Source organism: Electrona antarctica, assembly GCF_951216825.1.
Source record: "Electrona antarctica genome assembly, chromosome: 4".
Taxonomy (NCBI): Eukaryota; Metazoa; Chordata; class Actinopteri; order Myctophiformes; family Myctophidae; genus Electrona; species Electrona antarctica.
In genome coordinates this window covers 22214135-22230842 of record NC_136809.1, presented here as the reverse complement: position 1 = coordinate 22230842, position 16708 = coordinate 22214135, and the positions used below count along the sequence as shown (strand labels likewise).

General features: G+C 41.1%; 1 protein-coding gene across 1 annotated transcript; it reads left to right on the top strand.

The window, feature by feature from the left end:
* Positions 1–3736: 3736 nt before the first annotated feature.
* LOC306921703 (zinc finger protein Aiolos-like) lies at positions 3737–16351 on the top strand. The gene is made up of 8 exons (XM_079498965.1): positions 3737–3849; positions 4440–4519; positions 4671–4775; positions 9655–10095; positions 11019–11186; positions 11907–12023; positions 12700–12810; positions 14837–16351. The coding sequence occupies exons 2-8, from the start codon at positions 4471–4473 to the stop codon at positions 15469–15471; spliced, it is 1626 nt and encodes a 541-aa protein (XP_079355091.1). The 5' UTR covers positions 3737–3849; positions 4440–4470; the 3' UTR covers positions 15472–16351.
* The last annotated feature ends 357 nt before the right edge of the window (positions 16352–16708 follow it).

The window sequence follows — 16708 nt, the reverse complement described above, 5'->3', positions numbered from 1 at the left end:
CTTGTCCTCTCGCAATCAGAGTGCACAGAGAAGAAAGAAAGCTGAATCACCTTAATTCTCACTAGATAAACATGTAAGGCCAGGCACAAACTCGCACACCCACATGTGTGTGTGACTGTGGACGCACACACACACATGCAAATATTACAAATTAATTAATTAATTTCCCTGAAAAGAGATTATCACAACATGTTACATTGCAACACAAGAGCTTGTAGATTTGCTATTTTCAAAAGACTTTTGGAAAGGTTTGTTGAACAAAGGGATGCCAGGGAGGTTTATGTAGCCATTTGCGTAAGTCTTTTATTTTACTTCAATATGATATGATTGTTTTACCCTCTTTTTTTTGCAACATTTTGTAACTTTCATACCAAATTGCAATGCAAAACGATTATTATTATTATTTTGTTTAGAAGTAGTAGTAGTAGTAGTACAACATCATTCTCTGCTAGTCTTTCTGCTATTCATTTGTTCAACATATTTTGTGAAAAATTATGTCACGAGTACGCGAGTATGAACATTTTATTAAACTGCACAGCTAGAGATGGAATGAGAAGTAATTTTCTGTCCTGCTTTTAATCTCTCTTGGTAAAACATTTTTATTCGTACAAAAAGGGATTAAGAAAAAACATACCCTCATGCTCCCTTTTAATCCTTTCCACAGTCCCATTCACTTATACTACACACAATAGTGCACACACCTTCAGAGCTAAAGCATTGTGCAAAATTACAAAAGCGACAGCAAAGCTCATACCTTCTCCCTCAACAACATAGCCTGTGTGTGTGTGTGTGTGTGTGTGTGTGTGTGTGTGTGTGTGTGTGTGTGTGTGTGTGTGTGTGTGTGTGTGTGGGGTACACCAGGCGGGACACTATGGCGACAACTGAGCAACCATATACCTTCCCCAATTCCTCTCTCTTCTCTCTCTCACACACACACACACGCACACGCACACACACACACACACACACACACACACACACACACACACACACACACACACACACACACACACACCACCACCACCAACGACAACTTGATAGCTATAAAAGCTATAAAAGGTAAATTGACAGTACCCCTGCTCCACATTGGTGCCCTAGCTGCCCCCACACATCTTAAAAAAGCCTCCCACTCTCTCTCTCCCACAGTGGGCACACTTTCAACAGCACTGTGATCTTCTAACACGTTTGTGTGTGTCTGATCGCCAGTGAGTCTGTAAATGACCACATTGTATCCTTGCTCGTTCAAATGTGTGTGAATTCATGACATTCAGATCTCTTGTATTCGTTTTGTTACGGTGTTTGACTCCATTTTACCATGGAAACACAGCATGTATTGTAATTCCTTTGTACACATTCTTTCTCTTGGCCTTTTTCGTGGGACTGGTGGCTGTTTGCCATAGGCGGGACATGGGCAATGGTGGCTGGTTCAAGGAGAGGATAAAACATCCGCACACTGTTTTTAAGCTCCACAAAACGTACTTTTATTACTGGTACAACGGTTCAACCCCTTTAGGGCTTCATTAGGCAAAAAAAATACAAATAAATCGAAACATTGCACCATTAATAAAAGTATGTTTTTTTGGAGCTTAAAAAAGTGTGAGGAGGTTTTACCCTCTCCTTGATGCCTTGATGTCCAGCACCTGGCTTAAATAAGCTCCATAAGATGTGGACACAATCTAATCTTCTCTGTGAATGGTGGCTGGTTGCCATAGGCGGGAGGGACATGGGCAAAAGCCTAGCCTTGCAAGGCTGTGTACCACTCAGATGGGTGCTACAGTATGTATCCTTGGTAATGTTGTGGCAAGATTCTTGCCACCCATCTATCTTGAAAAGTGATCAGAAATTAGGCACGATCGGGTGGTGCTGTGGTAAAGTCCCTGCCCACCACCATGGAGGTTGTGGGTTCGAATCCACAGTGGTGCATCCAGCTTTGTCGAGCGTCTACTACACAAACTTATTTGGCCTGTGTTCGGGGGAGGGAATCCGGGCCGGGCGGGGATGGTGATATTGGTCATTGTATACTCCTATGACCTACGGGCTGCGGCGGCTCCTGTCAGCAGGGAGTGTTGGGCTGGAGGAAGGCCCTACGTTCACCTGGTGGGGGGCTCCTCACGACAGGTGAGTCAGTAGCATAGTGACAACAGGAATTAATTGACATAACGAGTGAACGACTAAATAATTGGCTACTCTAAATGTAGTGTTGTGATGAATATGCACAGCAGTCCAGCTGCTGCTTATACTAAATTGCCACAGGTTGAGGATTTAGATTGTGTGTGTGTGTCTCTGTCTGTCTGTCTGTGTGTGTACTCTCAACCAGTGGTCTGTGGACCACCAGTGGTCCTTGAGGGGGTTCCAGGTGGTCCCAAGCTAAATGATGGAGAGTTGGTAACCAAATCGACCTTATAATTCGTTAACTCTTGAGAGCGTAAAATGAAACCAAACGGACACGGTCCATTTGGTTTAATTTGACGCTCTCAAGAGTTACATTATTGTTTCATATCTGCATTAATTTACAAGAAGTCTACACAATTAGAGAATGTAGAATAATTGTTATTTTGATCAACGTTTGAACAATATTCTTTAGTTTTGGGTCTGAGAGGCTAAATCTCAATGGATCTCGTGGATCAAATGCTGAATAAATGATGGGCCTTAAAAGGTTGAAAACCACTGACCTATGCACATGACATCATCGTACCTGGAAGTTATGCAGGAACGCCCACTGAAACGACTTTCTGGCCTTGACAGCCCATTCATCCAAACAGAAAATTCCTGTCTGATTGCATGAAACAATGTTAAACTCACCAACATTGCAGCTGTACGAAAAGCTTGAATTATCCTCTTTCTATCTGCAAAGTTTTTGTTTCATAAAAATCCACCATAGATGAGCTACTTTATGTCAAGAAATGCCCTGCATTTGATTATTTTTCTAAGTGTCAGAGTTTGGAAGTGCTTGTTTTCAATAACACAACATTTTGCTGCCTCCTGCATTATGTGACATTTAGAAACAGGTGGTAGCCTACGCAGGACGGTTGACTGATTTCCAACAAGAGCTTCCAAACTCCAACACTCCATGCTGCTCAATGTTTTGACACTCAGTCTAGATGAGGGGGGCGTGTCCTGATGGGAAAATCATGCATGTGCAATTGTGCATACTCCTATTGTGCTACCCCACTTTAATGTCAAAATCACAGAAAATGCAGGAGAATCAGAGCTTCATTAGCATTGGCTGTAAATGGCGAACAGACAATAGTTTATGAATAGTGCCTCTATCTTTGATCGCAGGTTTAAGTAGTTGATCATGTTTACGAGCAGTTTATCAGCCAATTTGTTTGCAGAGAAACATAATGACATCCAGTTTAAAAAGAAGGGGAAAAAAGACAGTAGCACTATTTTGCCACAAGATGGAGCAATAGTACTTGAAATCGAAGCAAGGCAGCTGGGTGCTATGCCAGTGTCATCAATTAGCGTAGCCTACTTAATGGGTATATTGTATTCCGTTTGTTGGTTTGATTGTCCAGATTTAATCCAAATAAGCCTATATAAATATATTTTGGGCAAAATGTCGCACTCTGAACACAAATGAATGAGCCATCTAAACAGTTGGTTATGGTATTCCAATGAACCGAATGTAAATAGCCTATAGTTTATTCTACGTCCCACCTTGCTCCAAACGAGTGGCTGTTCCTTTAAGGGGTGATATTTGACGTCGCGTTTGGCTTATTCCATTCCACGCGGTGGTCCAGTGCAGGAGACGGGATCCTCACAGCGGGAGAGAAGGCCAACTTTAAAAAAAAGAAAACTACAGCAGACTACGTCCAAGAGCTGTTTTATAGGCGTTATTAAGAGCAGGTGAGATGATTTGGGGCTGATTTGAGCTGTCTTCATTTATAAAGGTTACCCCTAATTTTAAACAGACATTAACGGTCTCGGTCTACAACTCCAATGCAAATGATTCAACTTACACTGTTCGTAATTTTGTATATGTTTAGTTTAAACCGTGATATAGATAGACATGCAGTAGTTCAGTTTTAAGATGGTAGCCTATTTTATTCTTCACCCGTCGTTGGAAAAAGTTAGTCCAGGTTATGGAACCTGCTATAGTGACGCGTTCTTCTCATTGCACATAATTTGCAGGAAATGCAAGTGGAGTGAGCATTTCTCGAGCAAGTTGCAACCAACAGTTATGTAATTTTAGTTTCTTTTGAAAAATAAATAAAGTGTCCAGTGTGTGAAAGCAACAAGTGTTAAAATATGTTAGGCCATATTCAAGTGCTCAAAACAATAAAATAAAACAATTTAATGACATAAGGTCGGTGACAGGTAAATACCAGTGTCAATCCATTATATCAAAGCACAGGGTTGGTGCTCAATATTCTAATACGATTATTAGATTACATTGTTCAAATTGTGATTGTGATTTTAGTTTTCTTTGTTATTAGGCTATTATTTTATCCAGACTGTTCTTTTAAAATGAACGCAGAGAACAATCCTGAGTTGAGTTCCTTGGAGGAAGAGATGAGTAAGTAAGGCTACTTGATTATCATGTCACATGTGTTATATGCCTTATTCATAACTATACTCCATTGTAAGAAGGTGCCCCTTCTAAAATAGCAGAACGTAGCTCTTAGATATACTATTTGTTGTACGACTAAATCTGTCTTTACTTTTAGATGTTAGCAGTAGTACACCAGATGTGAAGACAGAGGAGCAGGAAAGCGAAGACAAGGAGGTCCCAATAAGAAACTCATCCAGTGCCGATGGAACGTGTTCTGAAGGTGATACACAGACATATGCACACATAGACCATATTCACACAGCCCCGGGCCATCTTGCCATTAAGTTAATGGCAAGTTGACACCCTGCTTTTTCAATGCAAAATACCAGCATGGCGGTGTGATTGAATATGGTATACTAGTAACCTCACGACACCTGGTCTGTGTTACTAAATTGCCGTGTGATCCGGTCGGGATCTGATGATATTGTTACGTCATGTACCTGTTGTAGTCATTGTTTTGTAGTCATCAGGCTGGAACCCTCATAAACCAGAACATCCTTTTCCTCAAACCGGAAGAATAATACCTTCCCAATAAAAGCCTTGATGCGGCGTAGTGCGAGTCATCATGGCACAAGATAGGGCCCTAGTCTATTTGCTCAGACACTATGATGTAAAATTCTCCATTCATTGTCAATGGACAATGGGAATTTAATGTTTGTTTAAGACGAAGTTTGTGGACGGTAACTAAAAGCTGGATATAGGAGGGGCAAGCGCCCTTCAAAAATATATTCAAAATATTCATTTTTTTTCCCCCTAAGATTTTTTGAAAATACCAAATACCCAAAGTGTGTTGATGCTATAAAAGCAACTAAAATTGTTGGAGCCTATCAGGTCGTTGGAAAGAAATGCTCACTCCACTTGCATTTCCTGCAAAGGATGAGTAGCCTAACTGCCAAGCAAATGTGAGTGTGAGCTTAGAGCAGTAGTTCTCAACCTGTGGGCCGGGGGTCCTCACATAATTTTGGAGGGTCCCCAGATGACAGGAAAGTGACAATTTAAGGACGTTAAGACCTTTTAAATATCTCAAAAAGAAAAAAGTCCATTACTGCATCAAAAGTAATCAACAAATGTAAGAAAGAGGCAAATATTGTGAAAATAGCCGATTTACAAGCTCACAGCGCCTCGCAACTCAACTCGTTGTGAGCTTGTATGTAGAATGTAGATCTGAGTTAAACAAAATGTAATGCCTCAACTCCTACAATTCCAAGAGCCTGTCAGGATGGGGGGTTCCCCTTTCCAAATATAATTATTTTGGGGGGGTCACAGTCTGAAAAGGATGAGAACCAATTTACAATTTAGGCATTTAGCAGACGCTCTTGATCCAGAGCGATTTACAGTAAGCAAGAACAAAACATGTTAATACATCAAATGCATAAAAAAATAGTCATCAAGAACATACGTACACTAGCGCATCCCCGGCCGATAGGTGTGAAGTGTGAACGGTTTGGGGGACCATTTAAAACAAAGGCGGCTTGCATGCTGTGGTTTGCTATACTAAACAGAAATTATCATGCACAAGGGCTGCCAAAGTAGGCTATCTTTTGTTGTTTTTCTTGTTTTTTCGCGTAGGTGTAGATGAGGGGGATGGGAAAGCTGTTCTAGTACATAGCCAACTCGGAGAGTGCAAAGTTTCCAGAGCAACTGTGAGCGTGTTTCACAGAGTACAAGGCATTGCAGCTCATCACCACCACACCACAGACAGTGTGGTTTCTGGATGGAGCTCAGCATATCCAGTGGCTGGTTTACATGTTGCAAAAGCGTATATTCTTTCTACGTCCCGCATGCCTCTGATTGGCCTACCAACACTGCCCGTCTTGCCTGTCCTCTGAGATGCAAGGCTACTCCGTGGTGGGAAATAATACAAGTACGCGAGAATGGCAACATGCGACAATAATTTGTAACTTTAATTTTTGTAGAAGAGGCAAACTAATATTGTTTGTGCCGTTTTTTTTGGCTGTGTTCTAAATTAAAGTGTTAGTGTTCAAGGGAAAAGAGACTTTTTTTACAGTACAATAATGTTTACACATTAAAGTTTACACTTTAAACAGGTATACAAATAAACAGGCCAACGGCATAAACAATATTAGTTTACCTCTTCTACAAAAATAAAAGTTGCTGTCGCGCGTGCCAAGCTGTCATTCTCTTGTAGCTATTATATATTGTAGGCTACTTGACTTGTATTATTTATTTATTTCCCACCACGGAGTAACCTCGCACAGCAGACTATCCAGCATGTATCTTCCACCTCGGAGACACCGGCTGTGTCGGTAGGCCAATCAGAGGCAGGCGGGGCGTTACCATGTCTATGCTCGGACGTAGAAAGAATATACGCGTTGCAAAAGGCAAGATAGAGATACAGGCATATGGCTGCTGGTCCCCCATCATCTATCCCTGCACCAATTCAGTTCATCGACTGGCCTACATTTATTCTTGGGGATAGATAAGTTAAAGAAATCAAAAGAGTTAAAAATAACCAAAAAAAAACTAATGGTGTACATGTGAGGTTATAATAATAATAGTGAGTTAATATGCCTAGTCCAACTAGTGGGTTTTGAGAAGTGGTTTAAAAGTCTCAACAGATTTAGCATTTTTTTATATAAAAAGCAAAGCTTTTGCACACCTACAGGCGACAGGTGCGTAGGAGAGGGTACGGTGCCCGACAATGAAAAAGGAACAAACACCCGCACACTATCTTCAAATGCAGTGAACCAACTTTAATAGGGAAACAGCAACGTTTGCTGTTTCTCTATTAAAGTTGGTTCACTGCATTTGAAGACAGTGTGCGGGTGTTTGTTCCTTTAGCATTTTTTATATGAAAGGGCAAGCTGTTCCAGAGCCTAGGAGCAGCAGCAGCAAAGGCACGGTCGCCCCTGCTCTTTAAATTAGTCTCAGGAACCTCCAAGAGCAGTTTGCTGACCTAACTCAAGGGTCCAAGAGTTCTGATAAATATAAAGGGGCCAGGCCATGTAGGGACTTATAAGTAAATTAAAAAAAGGAGCCAGTGCAGTGCAGCTAAAACTGGCGTTATATGCTCATATAAGATCATTAAATAAATCAGTCACTGGTCAAGTACCTGGTAATAAAACATTACAGAGTTACAGAGTTTTAAATAAAAATGCTCCCCCTATTTAGTTGTTGACTCTTCCATAATTATTTCCAATAGCATTCTACATAACTTCATTATACATAACTTATATCAAACTAAAAATTAACCTAAATGAATTCCTGTCCTCAAAATAGTGAGCAGTGTTTGGGACTGAAGCATCTGTGCCCCTATAATGAACCATCTTTATATCACTTCTGTCATCTTTGTCTTTTGCCATCTTAATTCAAAATCAGGTCAACTGGATCTGCACAGCATTTGTATTCATGTGAGAGCATATAGGATGTTAATTACTTAATTGTATATGCAGTCCAACTGTATGAAAGGAGACAGATCCATTCCTTACTCAGTGATTTAGGTGTTTTCTTTGATTAGTCACCCACCTGTGGAAACAGAACTGTCTGTGTTGTTATGCTTTGTATGTCTGGATTTTTGTTTTTATAACGGGGTGTTTATGAGTAATACCTTTTACCTTTTAGGATGGCCAATGGTGCTTTGGAATATAAAACAAAAAGGTGTATGCGAATATGCGCATGTATAATATATCATTGTAATATATCATTATATCATTTATTTTTTATTATTGTTTTTTTATTATTCAATTTAGACTACTTTGGATATGGTTGTCTCCACAGTCAATGTAAAAGAATGAGATTCAGTAATAATTAAAATGTCTATTTTAAAAGGGAGACGAGGAATAGGCATTGTCTGTTTGCGACATGGTTTCTCTTGCCCTGGTTCTAGTATCTGCACATAGAGGAAATACCCTTATCTGAGGTACATATCTTATGTGTAGGCCCTAATTATCCCAGCAACACTGTGGAGATGTGTCAGTGTCAATAACAAACTCTCTCAAGCCGTAAATACAAATGTAGAAGTGGAGAGGTGTCAGTGTTTCTTATTCTGGTTGGTGTAGCAGCACATGGAGCCTTCTAGTGGAGGCTTCAGTCGCCTTCTTATTTGGAAGTGAGCACAACCACAGACCCTTTGTGCACAACCACAGAGCCTTGGACATCTTGCTGTAGTTTCTCTTTCTGCTTATTGTTCATTTACTACTTCATTTGACAATTGATTAATCTCATAGTGCATATGTGCAATATGTGCACAATTTAAAAAAATATATAATTGTTGGTATATTTTTCACAATAACCATTCCACAAAAATATCTTTTGGACAACTTCTTTAAACATTATTAAACACTATTTCTGTGTGTCTGAACCCGACACACTTATTTATTTATTTTACATAATTTTTATCATCAGCTGCTAGGACCCTGCAGCTGCAGCATTCCTTTTGATTACAGATAAATGCTGTAATGACTGGGATGTCACCACTGTGACGTCGCCAATAAGACATGAATGTCTTGAGTGTTACAGTATGACTTTAAATACACAGTGAAATTAACTAGCACATCTGCAGTGGTTGGAACGGAGGTGGTCTCTCTACTCTTCCATTGAGAAATGTAGACCCTGTTGTCAGGCAGGATACCTACTTAGTTGAAAAGTAGCTCTGCCTGAAGCTCATAAGTGTAATATCTCCCCGGGCCATGTGGAGACCGCCTCATGCCTCAGTGGGAGTAGACCCCACCCCAAAGAGACAACATTAATTTTGCTCCTATGCCACCAAAATGTGGAACACCCTACCAACAACCAAGACATGTGAATCACTTGACTCCTTCAAAACCGCTCTCAAAGGGCACCTACGGACGGCTGAATTCGAAACTGGACCCCGTAAATAAACTCTGAGTCCCCCAACACCCATTGAAAATGGTGGACCCTGTTGTAAACTGTAATGCTTTATCATGGTTCGTCCACAATTAACAGTTTTTGTGTTGACTTATGCTTTCGTTTGAAATGTACCCATCCTACATACTATGAATAAAAATGTCAATCAATCAATCAAACCCGGTTTAAAATCCTAGTTGGACATAAAAGTTACATATCGCGGTTCTAACATGGAGGATTTTACTGTGTACACTCCTTCATCTGCCTTTTAGACATGCTTCCAAAGAAATGTGAGCCAGAGGCGGTGGAAGAGAACGGGCAGCGCCATATGGATGAAGGTCGACGACAAGAAAGCAACCCAAAAGAGGAAGGGGAGGAAGCTAATGAGAAAGGGCTAGAGGAGGGATTCGCTGAAGATAGGCCACATGAGAACAATGAAGAGGAGGAGGAGGAGGAGGATGAGAGAGATATGGAAGAGGATGAAGAGGGAGATACTTTAAATGAACCCCAGGACCTGTCCCTGGTGGCTGCGTGCTTTGAGAGCGCAAACCTGCCGGAAGCCCTCGCAGCATCAGCGATAGAAGCCGCAACCTACATGCCTGGGGGGGCGATGGCCCCTCGCAGCCAAACAATAGGCAAGTTCAACTGTGACATCTGCGGCCTGTCCTGCGTCAGCATCAATGTACTGATGGTGCACAAGCGCAGCCACACTGGTAAGCAGCACAGGAACACCAACCTGAGCACCTGACCTCAAATACAGCCGTTACGCAATCAACATACTGTACCGTATTGTTGATTGGTGGAACACATAAGTGTGAGGTTTCTTTTGAGTGGGTCAAGAAAGATGCTTCACTGCTGACTAACGTGCCTATACGTTTAAGAGATGGTTGAAACTGCATCATGCTTGACGCACATGACATTTACGTATGTTAGTTAGGCAATATCCTCGATAATGTGTAACTCATGGTGTTTTATATAATAGAGGTAAGGCATTACACCATGTTTATTTTTATTATCATTACATACATAGATACTGAATAATGAAAATACTATAGCCGTCATCTTGTAAAGTATAAATAAAGTACCTAATTTCTACATGCAGGGTATGAGAAGGTCAGTATAGACCGAAAGCTTGCAAATAAATTGATTATGCACAGATTTGAGTGTGCGGAGCTTCCTTTTTTCGTCATTATCCTTTTGTGACTCCGGCACCTCACTCAAGTTTTTTCAGCAGATGAGCGGTGTTTTTTATTATTATTATTATTATTATATTATTATTATTTTTTTTACAAATGTTAATTGTTTAATGAAAAAGCTTATAAAACCACTGTTATCTTTACGTATTAGCCTACGTGTTCATTTTTAGAGCAAATTCTGATTTAGTCTTAGTCTATTGAATACCATTTAGTGTTAGTCCTATTTAGTAATTGTTTAGTCTTTATAGTCTTAGTCGACTAAATATCAAAAACCTTACTCTTTTAGTCTTAGTCTTAATCAGAATGTGAAGAAAAAAATGTTTTAACAGTCAATGGTACTAGAAGAGCTTCCAAAATGTATAAACCCAGTCAAGAAAAAAGAAAATACTGTCTCGATGATGTTTCCATTGGGTCTCATTCTTGTGTTTGGTCTCAACCAGGTGAGAGGCCGTTCCACTGCAGCCAGTGTGGGGTCTCCTTTACCCAAAAGGGAAACCTGCTTCGCCACATCAAACTTCACTCCGGGGAGAAGCCCTTCAAATGCCCCATGTGCAGCTATGCCTGTCGCAGACGTGATGCCCTGAGCGGGCACCTGCGTACCCACTCTGGTGCTGTACTATCCCAACACCTGCAGTCAATCACACACTTTACTGTTCATATGCACCTGGGAATGTATCTACATGTTTGTTTGTTTGGCTTTTAGTGCCTCATGGATGGTTTGCTAAAGCACACAGTAAAGTCCTCAGTGGTAATGTATTTGTTACTCAGAGATTGTCTATTCCAACAGGTCCATTTGGTTACATTTGTACACTCAGAGTTAAAGGGGCGGGGGTATAAATGATGTGCTTCTGTTAAAATAGGTGTTAACTAACTCCATATTCTGATTTGTTCAGCTCTTTAGTAAACAGAAAATAATTTTTTAGGTTGGGATACCAATTTCATCCAATCAGGATTTTATATTGTTCCAGTTCCAATTTGGTTTCATCATTTCCAGTTCCTTGTTGTCCTGTATTCTTCTACATGTCATGAGTAAAGCTTATTAAAATGAACACTGAGGGTTTGATTGTGTAGCTGGTGCAGTGAAGCAACCTTCTGTCGAAAGCCCTCTTCCCTGTCACAGCTTCTCCTCCTGCAGACTTTCTGTTTGCTCTCATGTAACAACAGCCATCCCCTTATTATTGCTCCCCACATCTGAAATTACTTTGACATATCTCTGCTGGAAATGTACTGTATACATATGCTATAGGTTACAGTAGTTAAGTAGCCGTTGGTGTTAAGTGGACGTTTTATGATGATGTGATTTTGCTTAACTGAAATTCTACTTGCAGTAGAGAAGCCCTACAAGTGCAACCACTGCGGTCGAAGCTACAAGCAGCGCAGCTCCTTGGAAGAACACAGAGAGAGATGCCATGTGTATGTTCAGAACAAAGGGCGTGCAGTAAAAGGTGAGTAGCTTACACATGCACGCACGCACGCACGCACGCACGCACGCACGCACGCACACACAAACACACACACACACACAAATTAGTGGTAGTGAAAATACAGTAAATGCATAACAACTAAGTCTTGCTTTTATCATCATATTAATTTATAGAGTTTATAGATGTTTATAGAAGCTAAATGGGTTGTGGCTGCTGTGGTTTGGAGCTGTTGCACTAGGGGTGATTTGTCATGCCTGTACCAGCAGAGGGGAAGTCAAAGATGTCTTCTGAGACACTAGCATGGGCCTCTGCCATCACTCCATCCACCCCACCCCCCTAGGACTGCTTTGTGGTCTTCAAATGTTGCAAGTTTACGACATAAGTGGTGAGAATAACATCTTCATCCGGCAGTATGTTGTACTGATGAAGTGAGGGGAAAAGGAAGAAATAACAAAAAAGGAAATGAAGTCACATGGACTTCATATCTCCAAGTTAATATCTAATATCTTTCAACATGAGCTCGATTCATGCAGCTTATTTTTTTCTGTGACTTTTCACAACTTCAAAGACACAAAGTGGACAGTTGTAGCTTAGTGCATGGCCGCACGCTCCCTTTCCTCACAGTCTCACACACAGTACCCAGTTGTGAAAAGGCATTCATTACCCTCTCTCTTGCATGTTGGTCTCAATCACATAGAGGAAAGCCACACATCAAGGACTCAGATGGGCATTGAGCGTGCTTTACTACTCGACAGGCTGGCAAGCAACGTGACTAAAAGGAAGAGTACAATGCCACAGAAATTCACTGGTAAGAGCCATTTCAAGTTAATTCATACTCACCAAAAAAGTATTTTTCACATGCAATGCTTAGTAGAGGCATCACCTTCAAGAGTCTAAAAAGCAGGGATCTAATTTTGAGGTGTATAGTATTGCTTTAGATCAGGGTTGCCCAATAGGTAGATTGTGATCTACCAGTAGATAACAAAGGCTGTGCAGGTAGACCCTAAAATTAAAATATATTATTTAAATGTAAAATAAATAAATGAAAAGGGCATTTGCCACTTGAATTAAGGTGACTTGATTGATTCACATAAAGGGCCTCAGCCCAAACCCATAATGCAATACTTGCATTAAAAATTCTTGTCATTTTGAAAGTAGCTCTCAAGTCAAAAATGTGTGGGCACCTCTGCTTTAGATACAATGACAAATTCTGTGCATTTATGTTTTTTGTTTATCTCATTGGTTACATGCTTACATTATAAGTTTTTTCTATTCCATGCTATGCAGATGCTTGCTTTGTTTAGACACATGACTTATTCAATGAATGCGTTTAGCAAAGAGAGTATTTCAAATATTTTGTCGCTGCTATTTGTCTGTCTCATATGTCTGCTTATTTGTCTTTGTCAGCCTCCCCCTGTGTTTTGCTAAACAGGAATTCAGGCTGAGCACTGGCCTGATATTCTGCACACCATAGGGTGATAGACCACTGACCTATATTCACTGCGTGAAATATATAATAGGTGGGTATATTAAACCATGCATGAAACCTCTTTTAAAAAAGGTAAAACTAAAAAGATGTATTCTCATATTCTCAGCTACCCATCCTTATTACAAACTCGGTTTTAGTAAATGGCTGACATGGCACAAGAATTTCCGAACCGTATGATTCCCAATACGGCTCATATGTTTTCTGTTAAGGCAAAGACTAACATTCATTTTTAGTTTCGGAATCACGCCTTGTGCTGCTGCTCGTATGGGTGTAAGCCGGGCAAAGGAATCCTTCATCTCTCTATCAGCTTGACAAACGAAGTGAGATCTTTCAATATGACAACCACAGGAGGAAAAGAGAAGTAATGTCTGTGACCGCGGGGAGAGAGAGAGAGAGAGAAAAACAGGCGCTACGCGAGAAACGTGAGCAGGTGCCTCTGCGTGTCTCCTTGTGCGGTGCAGCTGCAGTAGAGGGCTTCTTCTACTTCCTCTCCACGCTTTGTCCTCTCATGTCTCTTCTTCGCTTTAGCAGGAAGCTTTAACTGCTGGCTCAGGAGACGCTACAATGTTTACAGTAGAGTGTACACATTTTACCAAATGTTCTGTTATATTCGTACACTCTCAGAGTTATAAATGGATAAATTAACAGGATGGATAGATGCGTAGAGAATCTCATGGATCTGTCATGTTGTACATCTTGTTAGTTCAGTGATTGCCATGTATATCATCCCTGTAAATCATCCAAGTTTGAGATTAAGGCAAGAGACCTACATAGCAAAACTCTGAACGGGTCTATTTTCTGGGTGCAACCCTGCTCATAGCAACATCACTTGTTCTACATCAATTTAAAATGTAGGCATTTAGCTGACACTCTTTATCCAGTGTGACTTACAGTAAGCAAGGTAACACATACATAGAATGCAGAGAGACAGTGCAGTGCCTCAGGAGGATCATAGATAAACCAAGACAGAAACTAGCATCAGTCTAAAGAATATAATATACATCCAAGAACCTAGAACCTAGCATCAGTCTAAAACAATATAATATACATATCTTCATGGTGACCTTGACCTTTGACCCATTCAACCACAAGCATATTTATCTCTTCTAGGCATCACCTAATAATTTCCTCAAAATGTCATGCCAGGCAGCGTAATTAAAACTCTGGATTGTACTGTAAGAGTCACTTGAGAGCACATTTGGACAGTGCATCTCGACATTATATTGGGTCGCTTGCTCTCTTTGGCATTTAAATGGCTGTGTTGATATATGCTGGCGTAAGCGTGCGGTCTGCATGATTCCTTCTGTCGTTCAGTGTTCTATTTCTCTCCGTGTGGCTGATCCAGGGGACAGTGGTTCCTGCCTGGACCTAAGCTTTAAAAGGGAGCTGATCCACCACAGTGATATCAGGGACCCTCCGCTCGACCAAAAACCCATCCTCACAGGCTCAGATGCTGACCCTGCTCCCTCACATAGGGTTTACCCCATCTCCATGACCCGCAATGACAACATGAGTACCCCGGCGCTCACCAATGGCCACAAGCTGGGCCTGCCACCTCCAGGCCCCCCGCACGTTCATCCTCCACTGCAGGGACAACCCAGCCTGGACCTGCTCCACAATGACGGCTCCCAGCTCTCCCAGCCCTCCCAGCCTCTCATATACGGCCTAGGGCACTTGCTGGGAGGGATCACTCCCCATAATGTTATCCCCCACCCCCATACACAGGCGCCGCCCGCGTCTCCTCTGGAGGCTCTGCGGGTGGTACGGACCGATGGGGAAGCAGGCGTGGTGCCCGGGGCAGTGTTCCCCTGTGGTCATTGCAGGGTAATCTTCCTGGACTATGTCATGTTCACCATCCATATGGGTTGCCATGGCTTCCGAAACCCGCTGGAGTGCAACGTGTGTGGTCACCGCAGTCGGGATCGCTATGAGTTCTCCTCACACATAGCCCGCGGAGAACACCGCCTTGATGTAAAGTAGCACCTGTACACACAGCAAAGTCTTCAGTGTTAAGAGTTCATTTAAAGGTTAAGTAAGTGTTAAATAGCTCTATATTCTGATAGGAATCATTGCTATAGAATGTTTGTTCAGTAACAGGAAATGCATTTTCAGGTCGGGATACCAATTTTATCCAATCAGGATAGAGAATTCAGTCAGGACTCAGGATACAGATTAAATAAACAAGAGAAATTGGAAGTGATGACACAAAGAAATGAGCAGACAACTGGAACTGGAACACGAAGCTGTTATATGTGTATTTTCTCCTGATTAGCTGAAATGTTGTCACCTACCAAATGTATTTTATGTTTATTAAAGCAATGGAGAGACGGGGAGACCCCTGTTACTAACAAACACTTTAACCTTTTAACAAAAAACTTTTTTTTAAAACCAAAGAATCCTACCTTTAAAACACTAAAGATTTTGCTGTACAGACACATTATGTTTATACTGTGTATATACACAATATGTATGTCATCGACACACTCACTAGTCCAATCCATGTGCAGTGCACCATGCATGCACACAAGCACTTGTGTAAACACGCATGCAGGGTCACCCCGTTCAGTAGTCATCACATTATCAGGCAGTAGCCAGATAAACAATAAATGAAGTAGTACGAAGTAGCAGTTGTGTGTGTTCTGTGTGACAGAGAGAGAGAGAGATGACAGATTTTGTCTCTGTCAGGCAGCATCCCATCACAATTAAATACATAAAAGACAATACATGCGTGAGCGTGCAAGCATATGCGTGGAATATGGAGGATGTATTGTGTTGTAAAACTTAAGTATTTTGTTGTCATTATTCTTCCTTTTTTAACACATTTTTGTTACACATTTGACTGTGAAAGAAATTTCACAAATGCCGGCAAAGTTAGATACAAAGTGTCTGCACGCTATGTTTTTCTGTGTTAAAAATAAATGTGAGGGAAAAAAAGGCAACGTGTCTTCATTGCATGTGACTGTACCTTGCAACACCTAGGCTACACAGAAAGATGTGTCAATTCAAGACTCGAGGAGTCTCCTGTGGTTTGAGAGTAGTACATTTCAATTTCAGTGGACTTAATTTGACACAATTTGCACGTCCATCACCCCGATTATGTCTTTTAGAGAGAGATGTTTATGAATAGTCAGAATGAAAGTCCTACAGTATTAAAACAATGTTGGAAAGTTGTGATGATCAGTTAGAATACTGCTAATTTGTAGGCCTACTATGGGAA

What these genes read in the sequence shown, in the direction of transcription:
- LOC306921703 (XM_079498965.1), top strand. Translation starts at nt 4,471, where the DNA reads ATGAACGCAGAGAACAATCCTGAGTTGAGTTCCTTGGAGGAAGAGATG. An exon ending in TTCCTTGGAGGAAGAGATGA is followed by an intron (nt 4,520 to 4,670) that starts GTAAGTAAGGCT and finishes CTTTACTTTTAG; the next exon opens with ATGTTAGCAGTAGTACACCA. An exon ending in GCACAAGCGCAGCCACACTG is followed by an intron (nt 10,096 to 11,018) that starts GTAAGCAGCACA and finishes GGTCTCAACCAG; the next exon opens with GTGAGAGGCCGTTCCACTGC.